General features: G+C 37.6%; 1 protein-coding gene across 5 annotated transcripts in view; it reads left to right on the top strand.

Annotated features, from left to right (window-relative positions):
* Nucleotides 1-313: 313 nt before the first annotated feature.
* CEP162 (centrosomal protein 162) overlaps nucleotides 314-23,898 on the top strand; it is an 83,740-nt gene continuing 60,155 nt past the window's right edge. For 3 of the 5 annotated variants that reach the window (XM_060205458.1, XM_060205456.1, XM_060205460.1), the window contains exons 1-11: nucleotides 314-564; nucleotides 1,575-1,678; nucleotides 5,230-5,344; nucleotides 7,061-7,207; nucleotides 7,551-7,734; nucleotides 9,163-9,230; nucleotides 12,883-12,980; nucleotides 15,208-15,238; nucleotides 16,706-16,822; nucleotides 18,155-18,349; nucleotides 21,255-21,336. In XM_060205458.1, coding sequence (XP_060061441.1) covers nucleotides 1,622-1,678; nucleotides 5,230-5,344; nucleotides 7,061-7,207; nucleotides 7,551-7,734; nucleotides 9,163-9,230; nucleotides 12,883-12,980; nucleotides 15,208-15,238; nucleotides 16,706-16,822; nucleotides 18,155-18,349; nucleotides 21,255-21,336 — 1,094 coding nt within the window. In that variant the 5' untranslated portion in view covers nucleotides 314-564; nucleotides 1,575-1,621. The remainder of the gene's footprint in view (nucleotides 565-1,574; nucleotides 1,679-5,229; nucleotides 5,345-7,060; nucleotides 7,208-7,550; nucleotides 7,735-9,162; nucleotides 9,231-12,882; nucleotides 12,981-15,207; nucleotides 15,239-16,705; nucleotides 16,823-18,154; nucleotides 18,350-21,254; nucleotides 21,337-23,898) is intronic. The other 2 variants (XM_060205457.1, XM_060205459.1) reach the window with 2 other exon arrangements.

The raw sequence follows: 23,898 nt of genomic DNA, 5'->3' as shown, positions 1-23,898 counted from the left end.
TTCATTTCTTGTCCACTAGATGGTAGAATAGAGACACGACCTTCACAATAGAACTTTCTCAGTTTGAGTCTTACAGTGCTAAAAGAGGCCTTCGCAAGTAGAGAAAATGAGATATATCTTTTTTTTTTCAAAACTTCTAGCTGGAAGCTTACAGATCAAACGACAATGATGAAAAAGACTGAGCAGAAGAGACGATGAGAACTACCAAATACACCGAGTAGCTACCCTACATTTCCCAGAAAGCATCAGGCCGCCTACAACTCCCATCATGCCTGTGTGCTGACTCACACTACCCTTTTGACCCTTCCGCTTTTGCAAGGTACAGAGAAAACCGAGGCGCATAAGCTGTTGTTATAACAGTCTCTTCCTCTCCCCATTATCTTATAGAGGCTTGGCTGTTGAAACCTGCGATTTCAGATACACAAGAACCTAGTCACTCTCCTGAAGCCCAAGAACCATGTGACCAGCATGGGTCATGTGATTCTGTAGCGCGGTCGCTTAAGTGTGTTACCTAGACAACTGTCAGGCCCCACCAGACAAGAACAGGCGCAATCAGCTACAAAGGTGGGTGAGATGTGGGCAGCCAAATACATAGAGGTTCATTGTAACTGAAGTGGTGCTCGAACTCGAACCTCAGGGCTTCAACTTCCTGGTTCTTTCCCCTCCTCCGCTGGAAATGCGTCTCAGTCTCCCGCCAACTCTTGAACCCGACTTTCTTGGGAGTCTGGATCCTCACGTGTCTGGATTCTTTTGGTGGGATCTAACTCTGACTCACCTTAGCCTCACCCACCTGGAACTGACCGGACATGCTAATGAGGAGGGGGGGAGTGTTATTTTGTCAGCTGCCTGGCTGTTGTTTGGGTCTCTGAACCTCTCTGCTGAAGTCAGAGCTGGAGCTGCACAAAAGAATTGAGTCCTGGAGCTGGGGCAACTCTGAACGTGTCTTTATTAGGAAAATAGGGGGGAATTTGGCAGGTTATTATTGCATAGTTCTTCTTGGCCTCCCCATGCTCCAAAGTAAACATAATTCGTTCTGATTTGTATACGTTATTAACATTTTGGAGTAATTTCTGTGTCTTAGTAAATTATATTTGTCTTTGTCAGGAAATGTCCCTTGACTTAAAAAGCACTCTGGTTTTGCAGAACTATTAGTCTAGATTAATAAGTGACTAATTGAGATGACAAATGTTCCATTCTTTGCAGAAGAGTGAGAAAGTCTTTTGAGTATGTCAATTTACCATTTTTAAAATACTCCTAGAGAGGACCTAGTTTGTCTAAAGGTTGTTAAATCACACGTGTACACACCAACCAAAATGTACAGATGTAGGAAATAGCATGAAGACCACCCTTTAATAACTGGATGTTAACAGTGAAAATTGTAGTTCTATACAAGGCAAATGTGAAAAACGGTTTTGCCAAATTAGTTTTGTTAAAGAAGTAGGACTGTCTTGTCCAGCTTACTAAGTCAATAATTGTACATATATACTATTTAATAAGTATGTCTGCAGTTTAATCTGGTAGATTTCATGCTGAGGTAAGAATTTCCTCAAAAGATGTTTATGCTTCTTGTTTAGAGCTGTCAGTTTGGCATGCTTGCTTTGGGCAGTGAAAACTATTGAATATGGCTCATTATTCCAAAGAAAAGCTGGATGAAGAATTTGAACAGTTCATGAAAGAGGTAGGTTTGTACTTTTAAGAGGTACATCATGGTCCTGATGCATGATTATGGAAAAGGACCTAAGTTGGGAGTGAGAATGTTTTGCAAACATCTGTCACAGAGATATAAGAGATCGTACCTCTGTGTCAACAGCTGTACCGTACGTAATTCATTGAACCACCCACCCATAAAGAAAGGAAAAAATTTTAAAGAATTCTATTATAAATGCAAGTCATAGGAGACTCATCCTGTAATTGGTCATGTTCTTTCACTGTTCATGGACATCCAGGTCTAGAACACGAGCAACTGAGATCAGTGATTGCAAACACTGGCCCAGAATTTCCATGCCGAAGCCAGCTGGATCATTACTCAAATCAGAGTTTTGTTCCTCCCTAAAGTAATGACTTCTCATCACATATAGAATAAAATCCAAAGTCTTTCCCGTGGTTTTCAAATCCCTGAGTGATTTTGCTTATGTCAATTCATTGACTCTGTACTATTCTTCCTTTTTTAAAAATTTTTTTATTTACTTATTCCCATGTGTTGCCCTTGTTGTTTTATTGTTGAAGTTATTATTGTTGTCATCATTGTTGGATAGGACAGAGAGAAATGGAGAGAGGAGGGGAAGACAGAGAGGGGGAGAGAAAGATAGACACCTGCAGATCTGCTTCACCGCTTGTGAAGCGACTCCCCTGTAGGTGGCGAGCCAGGGGCTCGACCTGGATCCTTACACTGGTCCTTGCGCTTTGCGCCATGTGTGGTTAACCCACTGTGCTACCGCCCGACTCCTACTACTCTTCCTTTTTGCCCACTTCTGCTGCAGTGGTCTCCCCCACTCCCAGATTTATCAAATTTATTTCACTTTAGGGAATTTTCATTAAATTTGCCTTCTGCCAGTAATTTTATTTCTCTGTTCTTTACCTGGTAGGGGCAATTGGAACCCTAAGGTACTAATAATATGTTGCTAGGTTTCACAGTAAAATGATATCTCATCATCTTTATTTTCATTTATCTGATAATCAGTGACAACGAGCATTTTTCATATGTTTATTGGCCTGTTGGATCTCTTTGGTGAATATTCTGTCCATACCCTCTCCCCACTTTTGGATGGGTCACATACAGAGGAAAACCCATAAGATTATCAGCAATCACCTTTTCTTTTTTTAAATAATCGTTTATTTATTTATTGGAGAAAGATAGCCAGAAATTGAGAGGAAAGGGAGAAAAACAGAGAGACACCTGCAACACTGTTTCACCACTTGCAAAACATTCCCCCTACAGGTGGGGGGTGAGGGGGGGCGCTTGAACCCGGGTCCTTGTGCATTGTAACAGGTACACTAAAGCAGGCACACTACCACCTGGCCCCCAGAAACCTCCTTTTATGTCTCACTTCCACCCTCATCTGAGATTGTGGACAAAGGAGTATATAACTTCCTGTAGTCAGAAAGACATGAGTTTAAATTTCAGCTTTAACATGTGTTAGTTCTTTTTTTTTTTTCATTTTTCATTTTTTTATATTTATTTTCCCTTTTTGTTGCCCTTGTTTTTTATTGTTGTTGTAGTTATTATTGTTGTTGTTATTTATGTCATTGTTAGATAGGACAGACAGAAATGGAGAAAGGAGGGGAAGACAGAAGGGGAGAGAAAGACACCTGCAGACCTGCTTTACCGCCTGTGAAGCGACTCTCCTGCTGGAACGGGGATCCTTACATAGGCCTTTGTGCTTTGCTCCACGTGCGCTTAACCCCCTGCGCTACTACCTGACTCCCTAACATGTGTTAGTTCTAAATAATATTGTTGTGTTCTGTTGCTTAGGGAAAATTACCCTTTTAGTCAGTTTACTTATCTGTAAAACAGGCATGGTTATGATGAAGGGTTTCTCATTCAGTAAGGATTAGAGAAAAATGATGGAACTGAAGGTTATTTTACCTGGAAAAGTAAGTAAAAAGATGAAAGACAACCACCAGGTGGTTTCACTCATATGTGGAATCTAGAGAACAGGAATGCATGTCCTTCCGGGGGAGGGTGGGGGGCCAGAAACAAACGGTCTCTAGGACTTTGTGAGAGATAGGGTGGTTAGGAAGCTGGAGCCACAACATTTTGATGGTGGGTATGTGATGCGATCCTATACCCTATAAGCCTGTAACCCTATAGTCTTGTAATCTATTATTAACCACACAAAAATAAATAAATAAATAAGAAATGAACCATGCACATTCTAATATGTAACACAGCAGGTAGGTATGCCTTAAAATAAATAAAAAAATAAATTGACTAACTTTATTAGAGAGAGGGAAAGCCTATGCATGCCCATGAGGGGTCAGAGTTTAGCGCTGGTGTATTAGGGGATTTCACCCAGTGCTTCAGGCCCTGAACTCTATCCTAGCAGCGGCCTTCAGAGCCACTTTTATTCACTTTGGTTTTGTTTGGAATATTTTTGTTTTTCTTCTTGGCCATCTCTGGAGCTTCATTGCTGACTTTTTTTTTTTCTTTAAGATAAAAGGAATGGGACAAAAAGGTGAGGGATTGTAGGGTACAGAGGAAAAGAAACCACAGCACCGAAACTTATTTCATTAATGTGGAGACTGGATTCAAGCCAGGGTCATGCACATGGCAAAGCAGCACATTATCCAAGTGAATTATTTGCCAGCCCATCTTGGTTTTTTTTTTCCCCGTGTGTTTGTTTTTTTAAGTAAAGTAGATTTGAATATTCAATCTTATATTCTATGATTATGGCAAGTACTATTACTAGACTGTGGGGGTGAAATACTAAACCTGTTTATAAACTGAAGGAAGAGGAGGAGGAAGTTAAGATAGGATTTGAAACGGGATAACCACAGAAGTAGGGACCCAAAGAGGTGGAAAATAACACCTGTGCAGATTCTTCTTGGAATCAATGAGGGGATTTCTTTTCTGAGAAAAGAACATAGTGACTTTTCTGGTGGAGTGAGAGGAATGAAGGTGGTTTTTGGCTGATGAAGCACTTTTATTTTCTCAGCAAAGACAAGCCAAAGTTAGGATAATAATTTAGGTTTTGAGTAGAGGGTTTATGATTATTGTCAAATGTGGACCTGAGGAGTAGTAAATTTATAGTGAATTAATTATTGTGACAGAATGCTAGTTTTTCTGGTAAATGCCTGAAATTTTATATTTCCCAGTTTTGGAATTTTGTTTCTCTAGAGTGATGCTAGGTAATAGTGCATAACTATTACTCTTATAGGCCTCAGAGTATCTAAAATAGAATTGTGTCCTTCTTTTTCCTTTTTCTGATTGTTTGCTAGTCAAGTTTCCTTTATTTCCTTGCTTTTATTGTTGATTGTTTTCCTTTGGTTTAATCTGCTTCTTTAATTCTTGACACAGAATTAATGGTAAGAGATATATGTTTGACTGTTAAGTATTTTGTCTTTGTATATTTAGAGATCGGAATTTATAAATTATTATTGAGATTGTTGTTTATTTATACATTAGCAGAACTGAGAGAAGTAATAAAAGCATGTTTAGTGATGATTCTAGGGTTTTCAAATTTATTATATGTGTTTGTGTGTATATGTATATATTTAAATCTGATCTAGCTTTCAGATGATTCTGTTGAAAGTTCAAATAAAACATCTGGTCAGTCTGAGAAAGTCATGAAGAAGAAAGACATAGTGCCATGGTGGATGACTGAAGATGACTTTGAAGATGGTGGTAAATGTTGCTGATTTTTTATTTCAAAGTATTTGGCCACAAGGGGTCAGTCAAGACTTCTAATTCTGTATTTTATAACTGCTATAAACATATGAAAGAAAATAATACCAATATTTTATAGAAAAAAAGAGCATCAATAATCCTGGAGGCAAGAAAAATTTTAGAGTGGGTTTCTTTTTTTTTTTCTTGCCTCCAGGGTTATTGCTAGGACTCAGTGCCTGCACTATGAATCCATTGCTCCTGGAAGCCATTTTTCCCACTTTGTTGCCCTTTTTGTAATTGTTATTGTTGTTGGATAGGTAGAGAGAAATGGAGAAAGGAGGGGAAGACAGAGATGGGGAGAGAAAGGCAGACACCTGCAGACCTGCTTCACCACTTGCGAAGCCATCCCCCAGCAGGTGGGGAGCTGGTGAGCCATGTGCTCTTAACCCACTGGGCTACTACCCAGCCCCCTAGAGTGGGTTTCTTTACCCAGGAGTCTAATCCAGTTCTTGGTTCAACTAAAGATATTTATTGAGTTCTTGTAGTGTTCTGAGTATTAGACAGTAAAAAGGAGTTGTAATTTCTACTATTAAGAGTGTCCCTCAGAAAAAAAAAGGAAGGCCATGACCAATTTCAGATGCCATTAAACATCAGCACTGAGCCACTTGTACCTTAAGAGTTTTGTTTTCCTTGTCAATTACCTTAAAATTAAAATAATCATTTGACATATAAGCTGAAACTATCTAGTCTTTCTGTTCACTGTATTCTTCGTTATAAATACCAGATTGAGTCTTGGTTCCCATTTTATTAAGTCTCTTGTGCACTTGGTCAGTGTAGGTCACATCCTTCAGTTCAGCTGTAGAGCTGGGAGACTGTGGACAGATGCCATGACAGCACCCCAACCTTGACATGCACCTCTTCATTTTGAATAGTTCATGAATCTTTGCAGCTATGTGGTAATTATTCCTTGAGCCAGTAAAACAACATTCATACAAAGCCATAAAATAAATGTACTTCAAACATTCTCCCAAAAGGACACTAATTAGGAAGTTAAAGTCAAGATTTGTTATTTCTTTGACTTAAGTACAAGTTATATTTTCTAATTTAAGTATTAATCTCATACAATATAATAATTTATTTTTGTTATATGTTATTTTATAATGTATAAACTCGTGTAAAGAAATTTTGATACTGTATAACTCTTTCAGTGTTTTCTTATGCTTTGGGATACAGAGCAAAACCTACCACTGACCAGTGAGGATGAGAATGGTCTGATTATTGACCCCTGCTCTGGGCTTCTTTCCTCTGACTCTCCTACATTCTAGACTCAACTTCACTAGTCCTTTATGGCTTCAAATGCTGCATTCTCTCCTCACTGTTAATCCTTTGCCCCTCCTCTTTTCCTTCTTGGAATAATCTCCCTAGATATTTTCTGCTCTTCCTTCATTTAGATACAAGTGGCATGGTATGCTACATGAAGTATTTAGTGGCTCAAAATAGATTTTTTAACTATATCTCCTTATACAAACTTGAACTATTTTATTTAATAAGATGTTCCATCCACAAACTTAAATTGTAATTTTTTTATTTCTAAGTTACATCTATGGATTTTTATTTAGTGGAAAAGATTTATAGCTCTTACGCATCAAATTAGCCTACAGTATTAGTGTTGGCATAGTGGTCTGAACAAGTTTCAGAGCATAAATATCCAGCTATGTTAAATCTCATTCTTAGGACTGCTTGGAACAAATGTAAGCTATTTGAAAACCAAGACGATTTCTCAGCCTATTATGGAACTAGAAGAGGAATCTGCAGAAAAGATTCAATTTCTTAAGAGCAGTGGGACCTCTGTCTTAAGTGCTGACAGCTTAGAAACAAATGGTAAGTGTTCTAAGTTGAAAACTAATGAATTACTATGTTTACAATTAGAGTTTCATAAAAATTGACACCTATATTGGAGGCATGTAGACATTTAATATCTCCCGAAAGGATTTTAGGTTAGATGCTAGAGTTCTAGTGAAGCTTTGTAATGTTATATTTATTATGGATATAGGTCCATAATAAATATAACACTACAAATATATATATATATTACATTAATATATATTTAATGGGTGAGACACTAAGTATTTTAATTTGAAAATTACTATATGTTAATTAACACATCATTAAATTTTATCGCAAGTTTATATATCAAGAAAACACATTTATTCTTTCTGTTTAGAGATAATAGTTTCTGAAGTCAATCATAGTGTTATTGGATTGGGATTGGACACATTAGAAGAACAAGAGGAAAAAGAACAATTTTTTGCCAGACTTGAGAAAGGCTTAACATCATCCATTGACTATTCAAGATTAAATAAGGAATTGGATTCAAATGACTCCACTCATTTTAAAGCACTACATAGGTAATGTAAACACAAAATAATTACTGTATTAATTACATATTTTTCTATTGTAGGAAGGTTTGTATGTGCATAAGTTTATATGAGTAAACGGATGAGAGGTTTTTTTGTTTGTTTGTTTGTTTACTATTGGATAGAGACAGGGAAAATGGGAGGGGAAGATAGATGGGGAAAGAGACAGAATAGATGGAGAAAGAAACCTGCAGTCCTGCTTCAACATTCATGAAACTTACCTTCTGCAGGTGGGGGCCAGGGGCTTGAACCTGGACCCTTATACACTGTCATGTGCGCATTTAACTAGGTGCACTAACAACTGGCCCTAACAGGTGAAAGTTAAACCTTATTTTTAACTCTATTCTCTGTTCATTATTTTGGTCATAGTTTTTCTTACATATGCATGGAATGTATTTGAAAACCCACCTTGTTTCCAGATATGTGAAATTTCAAGCCTGTGATACTGTTGAGACTGATAGCATATTTCCAGAAAGACCTTACTAGGAATGGACTTACTGTGCAACCCAGTGTAGATAACTCAGAGCATCTAGATAACTATTGCAAATTTAGGGGCAAAAGAGAAAAAAAACATGAAGCAAAGAGGTTTGCTCTGTTTCTTACCTTTATATGGGATTGACTCTGATGATGACCAGGAAACATCTTTTACTGTGGAAAAATCTGATAGGTGGCTAACCAGTTCTTTCTATGGACAGCAGATTGTTGATAAATAAATGTACATCTATGTGTGTAAAGAAGTATGGCATTGGGAGTCGGGCTGTAATATAGTAGGTTAAGCGCAGGTGGCACAAAGCACAAGGACTGGCATAAGGATCCTGGTTCAAACCCCGGCTCCCCACCTGCAGGGGAGTCGCTTCACAGGCGGTGAAGCAGGTCTGCAGGTATCTATCTTTCTGTCCTCCTCTCTGTCTTCCCCTCCTCTCTCCATTTCTCTCTGTCCTATCCAACAACGACAACAACAATAATAACTACAATAAGAAAACAACAAGGGCAACAAAAGAGAATAAATAAATAAAATAAATATTTTTTTAAAAAAAGATGTCTTTAAAAAAAAAAAAGAAATATGGCATTGCTTTTCCTCTATACTGAGTTAGCAGCTACAATTAGTCTTACATTTTGAGGATCCTTTATTTCCCAAACCATTTTCCTTACAGCTCCCAAGTTTCTAGTTTTTTTGGTAGAAAAAGAATACTTGAAAAGAAATACAGAATTCTAGACTACTTTTGTTATGGGAGGGAAAGAGAAAAAGTGAATGAAAAACCAGAGCTTCACTTCATATGTAGATCTCGGGTCCTCATTCATGCACAGCAGGTATTTTACCCAGTGAGCCACCTTCTCTGACATGTTTGTGAAATATATACAGAGGGCTATATAGAAATGTATTATTAACATGTAATACTAAGTAAATGCTTTTTACAGCAATCAAGCTAACTTTGAACTAATGGAAGAGAAACATGAAGATGAATCAAAACATGAAGAGCTGTCAGGTAATATCATTGACTTTAACTTTGATAATATTTGATAATTGAACTTTTTAAAATAATTTTTATTTATAAAATGGAAACACTGAGAAGACCATAGGATGAGGGGGTATAGTTCCACACAGTTCCCACCACCAGAACTCCATATCCCATCACCTCCCCTGATAGCTTTCCTATTCTTTATCCCTCTGGGAGTATGGACCGAGAATCATTATGGGGTGCAGAAGGTAGAGGTCTGGCTTCTGTAATTGCTTCCCCACTGAGCATGCGCATTGACAGGTTGATCCATACTTTTAGTATAGATGTTGACAAGAAAAAAATTAAAATCAACTTGTCTTGGGAAGTGTTTTTTTTTTTATTTGTACACTTGAATAATTTCATTCTATGATCTTCTGATACCTCTCATTAGAAATCTGTGATTAAAAAAAAAAAGAAAACTGATGAATCTTGCTTTCAATTTGTATATATTCTGTCTTTTTTCCCTCTGTTTTCAGGATTTTTTATTTCCTGTTTGAAGTTGGTTATAAATCACTGATCTGTGTATATGTAATTTTCCATCAAAATAAAACAATTTGGGATGTTATTCTTTAAATATCATTTGTCCCCTTCAACTCTCCACCCCAGTCTTAATCCCAAATATATTAGAAAGTTAGATTTCATCTGTCACTAAGTCCTTCACTTTTTAAAGCTCTTTTCCCCTCTGTGTTTTAATTTCTATTGCTAAATTTTCAAGTTTATTGATATTTTTATTCTTTAATCATTAATTTAAGAGTGATTTTCTTGTGGCCCAGGAGGTGGTGCAGTGGATAAAGCATTGGATTCTCAAGCAGGAGGTCCCCAGTTCAGTCCCTGGTAGCACATGTACCAGAGTGATGTCTGGTTCTTTCTCTCTCTCTACTCCTGTCTTTCTCATTAATAAATGAATAAATAAAATCTTTTTTAAAAAGTGATTTTCTTTCACTATAGATAATTACTTTTGGATCTTTAGTGTCTTGAAAATAAATTTAGAAATCAATATTAAAGTGTTATATTAAGGTAGTGTGAAATCTGAATAACTAAATTTTTAGTTTCTTAGTAATATAATTGATAAAAAATCTTTTGTTTTTTTGAAAAACTAATAGAATTAAAACTAATAGAAACCCCTAAAAATAAATATCTTAACTATTTGAAATAATAAATAAATAAAATTAAGTTTTTGAATTCTCTACCAACTTTTTTTTTTGTTTTAGATTTTATGTATTTATTAATGAAGAAATAGGAGAAAGGAGAGAAAGAGAGCCAGACATCACTCTGGTACATGAACTGCTGGGGATAGAACTTGGGACTTCATGCTTGGAGATCCAACACTTTACTGCACAACCTCCTAGACCACTTCTCTGTCAATTTTTATAAAACATGTTTTCTGAGAGTCCAGCGGTAGCACAGCAGGTGAAGCACACATGGCACAAAGTGTAAGGACTGGCATAAGGATCCCGGTTAGAGCCCCTGGCTCCCCACTTGCAGGGGAGTCGCTTCACAAGCGGTGAAGCAGGTCTGCAGGTGTTTATCTTTCTCTCCCCCTCTCTGTATTCCCCTCCTCTCTCTATTTCTCTCTGTCCTATACAACAACGACGACATCAGTAACAACAACAATAAAGCAACAAGGGCAACAAAAGGGAGTAAATAAACAATTTTTTAAAAAAATATATGTTTTCTAAAGGAATCTTTAAGTTAGTATTTCATAGGGCTGGCAGGTGACTTACCTGATAGAGCCCACTTGTTATCATGCATGATAACATTAACAAACTCTGAGCCACCTAATGGGAGCATCTGCAAGGGGAAACTTCGCAAGTGATAGACCTGTGCTATATTGTGTCTTCTCCACTTTCTGTTTCTCCTCCATATAAAAGAATGAAAAAGATTACCAATGGGAACAGTGGAGTCATGTAGGCACTGACCCTAGCAATTGAATTATTTTATGAAGAATTCTTCCTTCTGAAGTCAGTTTTTCCTGAAATTTGACATTTTAATAACTTTTATTTGTCATTAATTGTATGTTAGAAGATTGTAAGATTACAATGTATAGTTCTACACCACAACCACCATAGTTCTCATAAATCTTACAATTTGCTTCTGTTTTGTTTGGATTTTTTTTGGGGGGGGTGGGAGCAAGTTTATGTAAATCAGATCTCTAGATTCCACCTAGAAGTGAAACCATCCAGTAGTTGTCTCATCTCTTTACTTATTTTGCTAAGCATAATCACCTCTAGTTCTATCCATTTTGTCCCAAAGGACACAATACCATCTTTTTGATTCCATGGTATATATAGCCCATAATTTCTGTAGTTAGTCGTCTGACGATGAGTATTTACACTTCTACACTTCGGCTATTGTAAATGGTGTAACTATGAACAGAGGGGTGCATGTCTAATTAGTGTTTAAGTGCCCACTGCACAAATGCCGTAGTGTGGCATTGTATTATAAGGTTCCATCTTTATTTTGTTTAAGGATTTCCCATACAGTCTTCCAAGGGACTGTATCAGTTTACATTCTCACCAGCAATGAGGCAGAGTTCCCTTTTTTTCACAACTTCTCCGATACCTGTCATTTCCTGGTTTGTTGATGTAAGCCATTCTCTCAGGTATGAGATATGAGAAATTTGCATTTCTCTAATTAGTGAGATGGAGCATTTCTTCATGTGTCTGTGGTAAATGTATATCTCTTTTTTAGAAAACTGTGTGTTTAGTTCCGTGGCCCACTTTTTTATTGGGTTATTTTTGCTTGTTTTGTAGATCTGTACCTTCTTCTTCTTCTAGCGTTTACCCTTCTTCCGTAGCCAGTCAACAGCAAAGCTGTCAGGAGCTGCTTGTTGCTGCCTTTGAAAGTGACTGGGATCCATGTGGATTCAGTCGGCTAGGAAGGATCGTCAGTTTCCCCAATGAATGGGTACTCACAGGATGCACCACGAGAAGGTCGATCCAATGCAACCCAGATCTGTACCAATTCTGTACAGATGTTTTATATCAATAATTAGTCTGATGTCTGCTGTGAAAATGTCTTCTCCCATTTACTGGGTTGCCTAGTTATCCTTTGTTATTTTGTGTAGAAGCTTTTTGGTTTTGTATAATCCCATTTATTTACTCTTGTTTTTTTTTTTTTTAACTTTTTAAAAATATTTATTCTCTTTTGCTGCCCTTGTTGTTTTATTGTTGTTGTTATTGATGTTGTCGTTGTTGGATAGGACAGAGAGAAATGTAGAGAGGAGGGGAAGACAGAGAAGGGGAGAGAAAGATGGACACCCACAGACCTGCTTCACTACCTGTGAAAGGACTTCCATGCAGGTGGGAAGCCGAGGCTCGAATGGGGATCCTTACGCTGGTCCTTGTGCTTTGTGCCACATGCACTTAACCTGCTGCACTACCACCTGACTCCCTTTGCTCTTGTTTTTATTTCCTATTCCCCAGGGGTTGAATCTTCAAACACCTTTTTGATATGAAGGTCCTGGCAAAATTTCACCGACATTTTCTTCTCTAAATTTTAGAGTTTCTGGTCTGATATCTAGGTCTTAAATCCATTTTGATTTGACCCGGATGTATGGTGTTAGGTGGTGATCTAGTTTCACTTTTCTACATGAAATTTGACATTTTGACGTTGTGATTTTCTAAATAATTTCCTTCAGAAGATTATAGTGATGATTTTGAAGATGAAGATAATGATACACCTTTGAAAACTAAAGAGGAAGAGACTAGTTCCAAAGAAAATTTCAAGTCGCATAAAGTAAGTTTATCCAAAGAGGTTTTTATCAGTTGGATTTTTTTTTTTTTTTTTTTTTTTTTTTTTGGCCTCCAGGGTTATTGCTGGGGCTGGGAGCTGCACTATGAATCCACTGCTCCTGGAGGCTATTTTTCCCATTTTCTTGCCCTTGTTGTAGTTTTTATAGCTGTTGTTAGATAGGACAGAGAGAAATCAAGAGGGTTGGGGAAGAGAGGAGGAGAGAAAGATAGCCACCTGCAGACCTGCTTCTGTGAGGTGACCCCCCTGCAGATGGGGAGCCGGGGGCTCGAACCAAGATTCTTATGCTGATCCTAGCACTTTGTGTCATGTGTATTACCACCCAGCCCCATATCAGTTGGATGTTGGACAACTTTCAAACTCTCATTATTTAGCTAACATAGCTTACATTTGAAGTTCTTGGATCAGAGAGAGAACACAGAGCCACCAAACTTTCATGCCTGAGGCTCAGAGGGCCCAAATTCAGTCTCTGGTACCACAATAAGCCAGAGTTGAGAAGTTCTCTGCTTGGACTCTTTCTCTGTGTTAAAAAGTAAGTCTTTAAAAATTGGAGTTCTTGGGAGTTGGGCAGTAGCACAGCGGGTTAAGCACATGTGGCGCAAAGCGCAAGGACCCGCTTAAGGATCCAGGTTGAGCCTCCGGCTCCCCACCTGCAGGGGGGTCACTTCACAGGCGGTGAAGCATGTCTGCGGGTGTTTATCTTTCTCTCCCCCTCTTTGTCTTCCCCTCCTCTCTCTATTTCTCTTTGTCCTATCCAACAATGACAACATCAATAACTACAATAATAAAACAACAAGGGCAACAAAAGGGAATAAATTAATAAAGATTTAAAAAAATCGTTCTTAATAGCTTATAAAATTAAAAGTCTATTAACAAGCATACACTTTTTTAAAGGAATTTTCTTTTTTTAATTTTTCATTATCATTATTTATTGAATAGAGACATCCTGAAATCAAGAGGGAAGGGAGAGATAAGGAGAGAGATAGAGAGATACCTACAGCCCTGCTTCACCACTCACAAAACTTTCCCCTTGCAGGTGGGGACCAATGGCTTGATCCCAGGTCCTTGTGCATTGTAACATGTGCACTCAGCCAGGTGTGCCACCACCGAGCCCCCATACACTTCTCCTTTTTTTTTGTATTTTATTTATTTATTTCATTTGATAGGACAGAAATAAATTGAGAGGAAAAGACATAGTAAGGAGAAAGTGACAGAGACACTTGCAGCAAGCCTACACCTGCAGGTGGGGACAAGGACAAGGGACTTGAACCCAGGTAGGTCATTGCACATGGTAACATGCACTTTTAAGCAGGTGTGCCACCACCCAGATACTTTCTAAACTCAAGATGTCAGTTTAGGTTAAAATATTAGTAAAATACCTTGGGAATTAATGACTTTCTAAAGGGTTTATTTTGGCAGGTAATTTCCTTGAGCTAAGCTTTAGAAATTGAAAACAGTTAAAATCTTGAATTTAATTTTAAGCCAGTATATTCAACTGCACTTTCTTTGGTGCATCTTATCCTGTGAAGTACAGTCAGTCTCTGTCCTCAGTCATCTGAAACTTACTTGACTAAAATAATGAATTAAATTACTCCATTCACATTGTAAGTAGCTCTGCTCTATTTCCTTTGCTTCTCAGTACTTACTAAGTAACTGATTAAGGATAAAATGTGTATTGCCTTGCAAATAGAATGTATCTTTAAAGTTCTTTAGTCGTACATTTGTTCTATGGGTCTTGATCTGGATACAGCCTCTCTTTGGGGGCTGTGTTAGGACTAGAGGAAGATTCTAGATAGTATTGAATAATTGTTTTCATCACTGGGACTATAAGGCTCTGGGATGACATTTTGTTTTCTAGATAGAGAAAGAGAAAGGCAGAGAGCTGTCACTGTCTACTACACAGTTTATACACATGGGGTGACAAAATTACCTTAGTAATAGAATTAATATAATCTGATTATTATCTACTTACATCCATTATAATTTATACTTAGATGTTGAATATAATAATATTTTATAGTAACTGGACAGCAGAAAGTATGGCAGTGTGACATACTAAGTCACCTAAGCAAATACAGTATCTCAGTTTCTCCTCTTTAAAAAAGAATCTCCATAATGAAAGAAAGCATTGACTTTCAATTTTTGTTTGTGTTGTTGTCATTTTAAATACAGTTTCTTTCAAGTAATATGATCATTTTTTCTTTTAATTTAGGGAGAAGAGAAAACTGGCATGCTTGCTAATGGTAAATATTTTGTACATTCTTACCTATCAGTTGACAGAAAAAAAAAATCCTGTTCAAATTAGGTATTTTGAGATTTATTTTTTATTTATTAGAGGAGAGAAATTGAGAGGGAAAGGGGAAAGAGAGAGAAATCAACAAGCTTTGCTTCACCACTCATGAAGGTTTTCCTCTGCAAGTAGGAACCAGGGGCTTGAACACAGGTCCTTGTGCACTGTAATGAGTGTACTTAACCTGACACAATACTGCCCAATCCTTCAAATTATATATAGTCTGAATAAACCACCACCTTTGCTTTTAAATAGTGCTAATGAGTTTAGAGTCACCAAATTTTTTTAATAATATGTCTCTGATGCATATCTTGAATCCTTCTGTTAAAGAAGTATCATGCTTCCTAATTTCAAACTAATTACAAAGCCTTAGTAATTAAAATGGTATTGCATTGGCATTCAAATAGTTACATAGGTCAGTAGAATAGAATAAACTGGCTAGAAATACCCCATGCATAGATATGTGTATATGTATGTGTAAGGAGTATAGTTTCATACCTATCTGTACAATCTGTACCATATTTTATTGTTAACTATACCTCACTGAAGTTGGGCGGGATAGTATTGTGTTTATTCTTTCCTTAGGCCCTCCTTTTCCCCCCACATATAAATTTACATATGTAAAAATATAAATTATTTATAATTCTTTTTTTTTTTGCCTCCAGGGTTAGCACTTGGGCTCGGTGCCAGCACTACAAATCCACTGTTCCTGATGGCCTTTTTCTTTTTTTCTTTTTCTTCTTTTTATTCTTTCCATTTTATTGGATAGGACAGAGAGAAATTGAGAGGGGAGTAGGAGGTAGAGAGGGAGATAGACATCTGTAGAACTGCAGGTGAGGAGCTGGGAACTCGAAACTGGGTCCTTGTGCATGTCTTTGCACTTTGTACTATGTGCGCTTAAATGGGCCAGACCCTATTATGTATAATTCTTAATATGTAAACATTTATATTTGTTTGTATACAGATGGCATGACAAGGATATTTTTATTGGGAGATTAATAGTTTACAATCAGCGGTAAAATACAGTAATTTGTACATGTGTAACATTTCTCAGTTTTCCACATAATAATTTAACCCTCTCTAGGTCCTCCTCTGCCATCGTGTTCCAGGACCTTAACCCTCCCCCCACCCCAAAGTCTTTTACTTTGGTGCAGTACATCAAACCCAGTCCAAGTTCTGCTTTGTGTTTTCTTATTTTTTTACTTCTTTTTTTTCTATTATTGGTGGTTTAATAATAAACAAGACTGTGGGATAAGTGGGGTACAGTTCATACAATTCCCACCACTAGATGCCATATCCCATCCCCTCCATTGGAAGCTTCCCTATTTTTTATCCCTCTGGGAGTATGGACCAAAGATCTCTAAAGGAACCATAAACATTTTTCTACATTCCTAATAGTTTTCCTTTTATTTCATTCTAGTGGTCCTGCTTGATTCTTTAGAATCCATTGCAGAGGTCAATCTTGATGAAGAGGATAAAGCAACATCTAAGTCCCAGGCCCTGCCAGAAATGATTGATAATGAAATGACAGGGACAGGTAACCATGTCTACAAAAATGTTACCTAAATATGTAATATGTTGTAATAAATGGACTTTTATTTTTAGAGATACGCATGTAATATAAAAAAGTTACATTGACAATAAAAATTAGCATCTCCCATTTTCTGCCATATTAGCAACCTAAATAATCTGATTTAGCTAGTGGTAACAATGATGAGCCACTAACTATAAAAAATGGAGAATCAGGAGGCCAGGTGGTGGCGCACCTAGTTAACTGCACACATTACAGTGTATAATGATGCAGGTTCAAGCCTCTAGCCCCCACCTGCAGGGGGAAAGCTTCACAAATGGTGAAACAGTGCTGCAGGTGTTTCTGTCTCCTGCTCCCCTCTCAATTTCTTTGTCTATCTCTAACCAATAATAGATAAATAAAAATATATTTTTTTAATGGAGAAGTAGCCATCAGAGGCCTAGGAAGAACAGGGAGACAGATGTAGAAGACAGTTGCCACAAGAATACTTTGGAATGCCTCGCGGTGTCAAAGAGAACCAAAGAAGACTGGATGTGGCCATGGGAAATTGCTTTTTATTATATCAGTAGAAGTTTTGGCAGGATATTGGCAAGACCATACACTTGACTGTAAAGTTAGAGGAGTGAATTTCAGTTGAAACACTGGGGGAAAAAAAGGAAAGGAAAAGAAAGGAAAGGGGAGGGGAGGGGAGGGGAGGGGAGGGAAGGGAAGGGAAGGGAAGGGAAGGGAAGGGAAGGGAAGGGAAGGGAAGGGAAGGGAAGGGAAGGAAAGGAAAGGAAAGGAAAGGAAAGGAAAGGAAAGGAAAGGAAAGGAAAGGAAAGGAAAGGAAAGGAAAGGAAAGGAAAGGAAAGGAAAGGGGAAAGGGGAGAGGGGAAAGGGGCAAGAAAAGGGAAAAGGAAAGGAAAACATAAAGAGAGAAAGACTACAAGATGGTTGATGGCAAAGAGAAAGGAGAGGTGTGAGTGAATCATAATGCTAAGGGAGAGACCAAATCCTTCAAAAGAATCTGTCAGTTTGCAGAACTTAATCCTAGTTTAATGCCAAGGTTTTAATTAAGGGTAATAGAAAAGACAATAACTAATGGAATCAAATATAGTCACTGTATTAAGACTTGCTATAAAGATTTATTGAAAATGCTGATTTCACATGGGTAGGGTACAGCTATGCTTTACCAAAGTTGGCATTTAACTCTGCCTTTTGTTAATTTGAACATACTCTTTTGTTAATGCTCCTTTTGTCCTACTGCCTTGTTCATCATTGCTAAGAGATTAAAGCATGGCATTAGTGTTTTATATTTATGTCCTAGTGTGATTATACTAAGGGTTACATTTATCTCAGTAGGTGTTTCTTATGGACAAAGCAATAGTGACATTGAAGCTCTACATCAAGCTTATCATCATGTCGCCCATTCTTTGGGAGATACGGATGAACAAAGAATTGAGGGTTCTGCAGTAGAAAATATCAAGAACTCGGTGAAAGATCATCTTCAAGAAAATGAAGAATCCTCTAAAAATATTTCTACTACAGAATCTGGTAAAAAAAAAAAAATTGCTGTAAATCGTGGAACAATTTCCATGTATTTTTTTCTTTTTTTTATTAGACAAATTTTTGGTTTTTTATTAACCCTGCCTTACAAGGGTATAAATGTTTTAGAAGTACATTTTTTCATTTCTTCAAGATATGTTACTACACACTTAAGTTTTGCAGTCTAAAACTTTTTCCATTGCTTTTTCTATTGCGTTGATTCTTTTTTTTATTTATTTTCCCTTTGGTTGCCCTTGTTATCATTGTTGTCATTATTGTTATTGTTGTCACTGATGTTGTTGAATAGGACAGAGAGATATCGAGAGAGGATGGGAAGATAGAGAAGGGGAGAGAAAGACAGACACCTGCAGACCTGCTTCACTGCTTATGAAGTGACCCCTCTGCAGGTGGGGAGCCGGGGGCTCAAACTGGGATCCTTTGCTGGTCCTTGTGCTTTGAACCGTGTGCGCTTAACCCACTGTGCTACCACTCGACACCCCGTTGCTTTGATTCTTTAGCTTCCCAACAAGAAAGAGAGAAAATGTAAAGCAATTTCCTTTTATAAAAGTTCCTTGACTATTTCTTGCAGGGATGGTTTAAAACTACTGAGTTTGACTGTTGCTTATATAAGTTGTACTTTATCATTCCTTCAAGTCTCATGGTAGTGTAATTTAATTACAATTTCTTGTCATGATTTGTTCTTTTTTGTTTTTTATTAGCGATTTAATATTGATTTACGAGATTATAGGGGTTATAATTGTAATAGGGATGTAATTTTATACAGTTCTACCACCAGAGTTCTTTGACCCATCCCCTCCATTGGAAACTTCCCTATACTTTATCCTTCTGAGAACATGGACCAACATTCTGCTTGGTGTGCAAAAGGCAGGAGTTCTGACTTACGTAATTGCTTCTTTGCTGGACATGGTCATTGGCAGGTTGATCCATACCCCCCAGCCTATTTCTATCTTTCTCTGGTGGGGTAAGGCTCTGGGGAGATGGGGTTCCAGGAAGTGTTGGTGAGGTTGTCTGCCCAGGGAAGTCAGAATGGAATCATAGTAACATCTGCAACTTGGCAGCTGAAATGCAGTAAGATGGAAAACAGGACAAAATGTTTAATAAACAGGAACCAAAAAAGTAGGAATAGAGAAGATGTAAGTAGGGATCATAGGGCTGAAGGAAGCTAGAAGTCTATTTTAGGAATGTTCCTAGGAGCCAATGTCTTAATAATCTTACCTTGAGCTTGATAGCTAACATGGGGGTGGAACACAGATATTGTCTGGGAAGATGGTATCAAGAGTTGAGAGTAGAACTAGGAAGCAGGATTAGGGTAGAGAGTTACTAGCAAACTTGAACAAGATATATAAATGCAATTAACTGTTTACCTTAATGATCTAATCCAGGGCCTGTATCCATTAATATTTAGCACAGGAACCTGTAAAGCCTCTGGAGTCGCTGTCAAGACTGAGCTCACAATCCATAGTCACATCTGGGAACATTCTAGGCTATGCTCAATTCAGAGCTAGTCTTTCTCATGGCAGAGTAGGATGACCCAGCCTCCCTTTCAGAGAGTGGGACAGTCCCTACCGTTGTTATTTCATAGTGAAGGTATAGTCCTGAAGAAGCCTACTGGGAGCCAGGCGGTGGTGCTTCAGGTTAAGTGCACATGGCGTGAAGCACAAGGACTGGAGTAAGGATCCCAGTTCGAGCCCCCAGCTCCCTACCTGCAGGGGTGTAGCTTTACAGGCGGTGAAGCACTGTCTTCCACTCACTCCTCTCTTGATTTCTCTCTGTCCTATCCAACAACAACGACAGCAATAACAACAGTAATAACAACAATGAGGATGATAAATAAGGGCAACAAAAAGGGAAAAAAAATAATTTAAAAAGCCTACTAAAGGTTTTATAGTGATGTTCCTAATGGGTGTTAAGTCTAAGTCCATATTATGATTATTTCTCAATCTCTAATATAGAGTTTGTTCAAACAGAGTCTGGGAAGCACTGGCTTAACTATAAAGCTAGAACCAGACATGGAGTAAAATTTCGCTTCCTCATTGAATGTGTTTTGACTACGTTAAGAAACCTCTTTTCCAGAGAGACAGGCTGAGAGTATGGATCGACCTGCCAAAGCCCATGTTCAGCAGGGAAGCAATTACAGAAGCCAGACCTTCCACCTTCTGCACCCCATAATGATCCTGGGTCCATGCTCCCAGACGGATGGAGAATGGGAAAGCTATCAGGGGAGGGGATGGGATATGGAGTTCTAGGGGTGGGAGTTTTATGGAAATGTACCCCTCTTATCCTATGGTGTTGTCAATATTTCCATTTTATAAATAAAAAAAAGATACTTCTTTTCCATAAAGAAAATGTTCACACATGATTATATGCTTTTACATGATCACACACACATATATGCTTAAATTATGTTTATTAATTTTTTAATTTTCTTTAATCTTTTTTATTTATTGGATAGAGACAGTCAGAAATTGAGAAGGAAGAGGGAAGATAAGGAGAGAGGCAGAGAGACACCTGTAGCACTGCTTCACCACTTGCAAAGCTTTCCCCCCGCAAGTGGGGTCCAGTAGCCCGAACCTGGGTCCCTGTGCATTGTAGTACATGTGCTCAACCAGGTGCACCACCACCCAGCCCCTTTAAATTATTTTTTAATAAAGAAAAATATTTGGGGACTAATTTAACAACATGTTTAGCAAGTGTATACACATACATTTTATATATTTGTATAAATAAATATCAAAATAGGCTCATGGTAAAAGCAAATTTACAGTATGAAACTAAGTTCACTGAATGTGCCCCTTTTAAAGTATGTGACTGTGAAAGAAACTGATGGATTAGATATTAAGCAATTTATAAAATATTTTTTGGTTTCTCTTTTAATATTGTTCTCTCCTCATAGATCTGCCCACAGTAGAAGAGCTGATGAAACCTATCAAAATTGATGCTTTTGGGGTCAGTGGTTTTGACTTCAAATCTATCAGGTATGAGTTTTTTTGGAACAGGTTGTACAGACTGTTCACTTGGGTGAGTTTTTCATTTGTTCCTTATTTTATCCATTCTCAATTAGTTCTTCTCATCCAACTATTAATATCTTGTCAGAAGTAACCAGTAGTAGCTAGTACTTAATGCCCTCATCTCTTCTGCCATTTGTTTTAATAAAGAAGTCATTATTTACAAGACATATGTCACATGGGTTTCTTACCTTTCCATAATATATGTCTGCACACTGCGCAGCACCTCCATCACCATCAGGCACTTAGCAGTGGACCTGTCCTGTGACCCAGAAAGCTCTGCCATTCCTTAATATTCTAAACTTTGTAGGTTTGCTTTGTCACTGTAAAAATGAGCTGTGCCTCTCCACGCTCTAACATCTGTTTCCTTACCACCCTCTACTCAGTAGTAAGCTAGTGACACGCATTTCAAGTTCTTGTCAGCACAGGACTCACATTCTAAAAGAAGGATCTATGAATGGTAGTGCAGTTCAGTTGATATGCAACAAGAATGCGAAAAAGTTTTGTCAAACATCTCACCGGGGTCTGCTGCCATGAAAAAGGAAGGAATTCTATTTTTTTTTTTTTTGATGATTCTGATTACTTTCAAAAACTTCTGACAGTCATTGAAAAACTGATGTTTCTTACATGAAGAATCTTATGCTTTCCTTTAATCTTATTTCATAAGTAACAAAAGAAAACATCTATGATTAAGTAGCTTGAAAATAATTTTTAATGTTCTTCAAGTTTGCAAAATATGCTGGTTTTTAACCATAATTAGATTTTTCGTTGATTTGGTTGAGTTTTTATTTGATTGTTATTTTATCATTACAAAGTTCTAGAGTTATAGAAACAGTTTTAGAATTAATGGTGAATGATTAATTGGTATACATATAAAACTACCTGTGAGTCACTGCTATCATTTTATTCATTCTTGCTCAACTAGTCCATCAAAATTTAAGAATATATCCATATTTTTATAAATATCACACTGAGACATTATATTTTCTGCTGTACTTTAAAATTTACCCTGTACTATAATGAAATGTGTTTTTTAATATATTTACTTTATATCTGATTGACACACAAAAATGATTTCTTACATTTCTTCTAGACATATATGAAAGTGCTTTTATTGCCACAAGTATATATTTACCTTACAAGATATATAGATAAAACATATATAAAAGTTCATTAAGGAGTTCATTATGTTCTTATACAAAAGTAATCCTGGCCTTGTTTGTTTTGTATAAAAGAAAATTGTAAATGTTTTTTAAATCAGTGAGATGATTTTTTTCCATTGGTCCATATGTCCACTTTTGTTCTAAAACACTGTTTTAACTTCTATCACTTTGTAATATAAAATGGAGTCAGGAATTGTGATGCCTTCGTTTTTCTTTTTTTGTTTGTTTGTTTGTTTTGTTTTTTAATTTTGTTTGTTTTGTTTTTTAATTTTTTTCTTTTAATTTTTTATTTATAAAAAGGAAACATTGACTAAATCATAGGATAAGTGAGGTACAACTTCGAACAATTCCCACCACCAGAACTCTGTATCCTATCCCCTCCCCTGATAGCTTTCCTATTCTTTAACCCTCTGGGAGTAGACCCAGGGTCACCATGGGGTGCAGAAGGTGGAAGGTCTGGCTTCTGTAATTGCTTCCCCACTGAACATGGGCATTGACAGGTCGATCAATACTCCCAGCCTGTCTTTCTCTTTTCCTAGTGGGGAAGGGCTCTGGGGAAGCAGAGGTCCAGAACACATTGATGGGGTTGTCTATCCAGGGAAGTCTGGTTGGCATCATGCTAGCATCTGGAACCTGGTGGTAACAAGAGAATCAGCATACAAAGCCAAACAAATTGTCGACCAATCATGGACCTAAAGGCTGGAATAGTGCAGATGAAGAGTTGGGGGTTCCTCCATTTTGTAGATAGCTAGTAGGCATATTGTAGTTATATTCCAAAGGGCTCATGACTATACTAGTGTTGTTTGTTTGTCTGTTTGTTTGTTGCCTGAGCCTGAAATCTGATATGCAGGTAGATCCTGATTATTGTCTGGGGAGGTGATGTCATGGCTAGCAGAAGGACCAGAAAGCTGGATCTAAGAAGAGAATAGCTCCCAAATATGGGAAAAGGGTATAAATATTGTTGACTGTAAACCCCATCGATTTGATGTGATCTGGGGCCCATATTCAGCTTAGGAGCATATGTGACCTCTGCATCCCTGTAGATGTGAGCTCAGATTCTGTGGTCATAAGTAGGAACATTCCAAGCTGCCCCAATATCAGGACCCATCTTCCTCAGGTGTAGCATAGATTATGTTGTCCATCCTACCTTCAGAGGATGTAACATTCTCTACCATTGTTGATCCAATTGAGGGCAAGGTCCTATGTTGTCCCACAAAGGGGTCTGTTGTTTTGTCCCTGATAGAGATGACCGGTAACAGTGGAGATACAGATTTACTCAAGGTCTGGGCCCATCATGTCTGTTTGGGAATCTCAGGACTCCCCAATTAGGACCCCAGTTGATGGGGTGGCCTGATAGTGACTAAAGAGT

This window comes from Erinaceus europaeus, chromosome 13 (assembly GCF_950295315.1).
Source record: "Erinaceus europaeus chromosome 13, mEriEur2.1, whole genome shotgun sequence".
Taxonomy (NCBI): Eukaryota; Metazoa; Chordata; class Mammalia; order Eulipotyphla; family Erinaceidae; genus Erinaceus; species Erinaceus europaeus.
The sequence above is the reverse complement of the archived record's forward strand: the minus strand, read 5'-3'. Positions and strand labels throughout refer to the sequence as shown.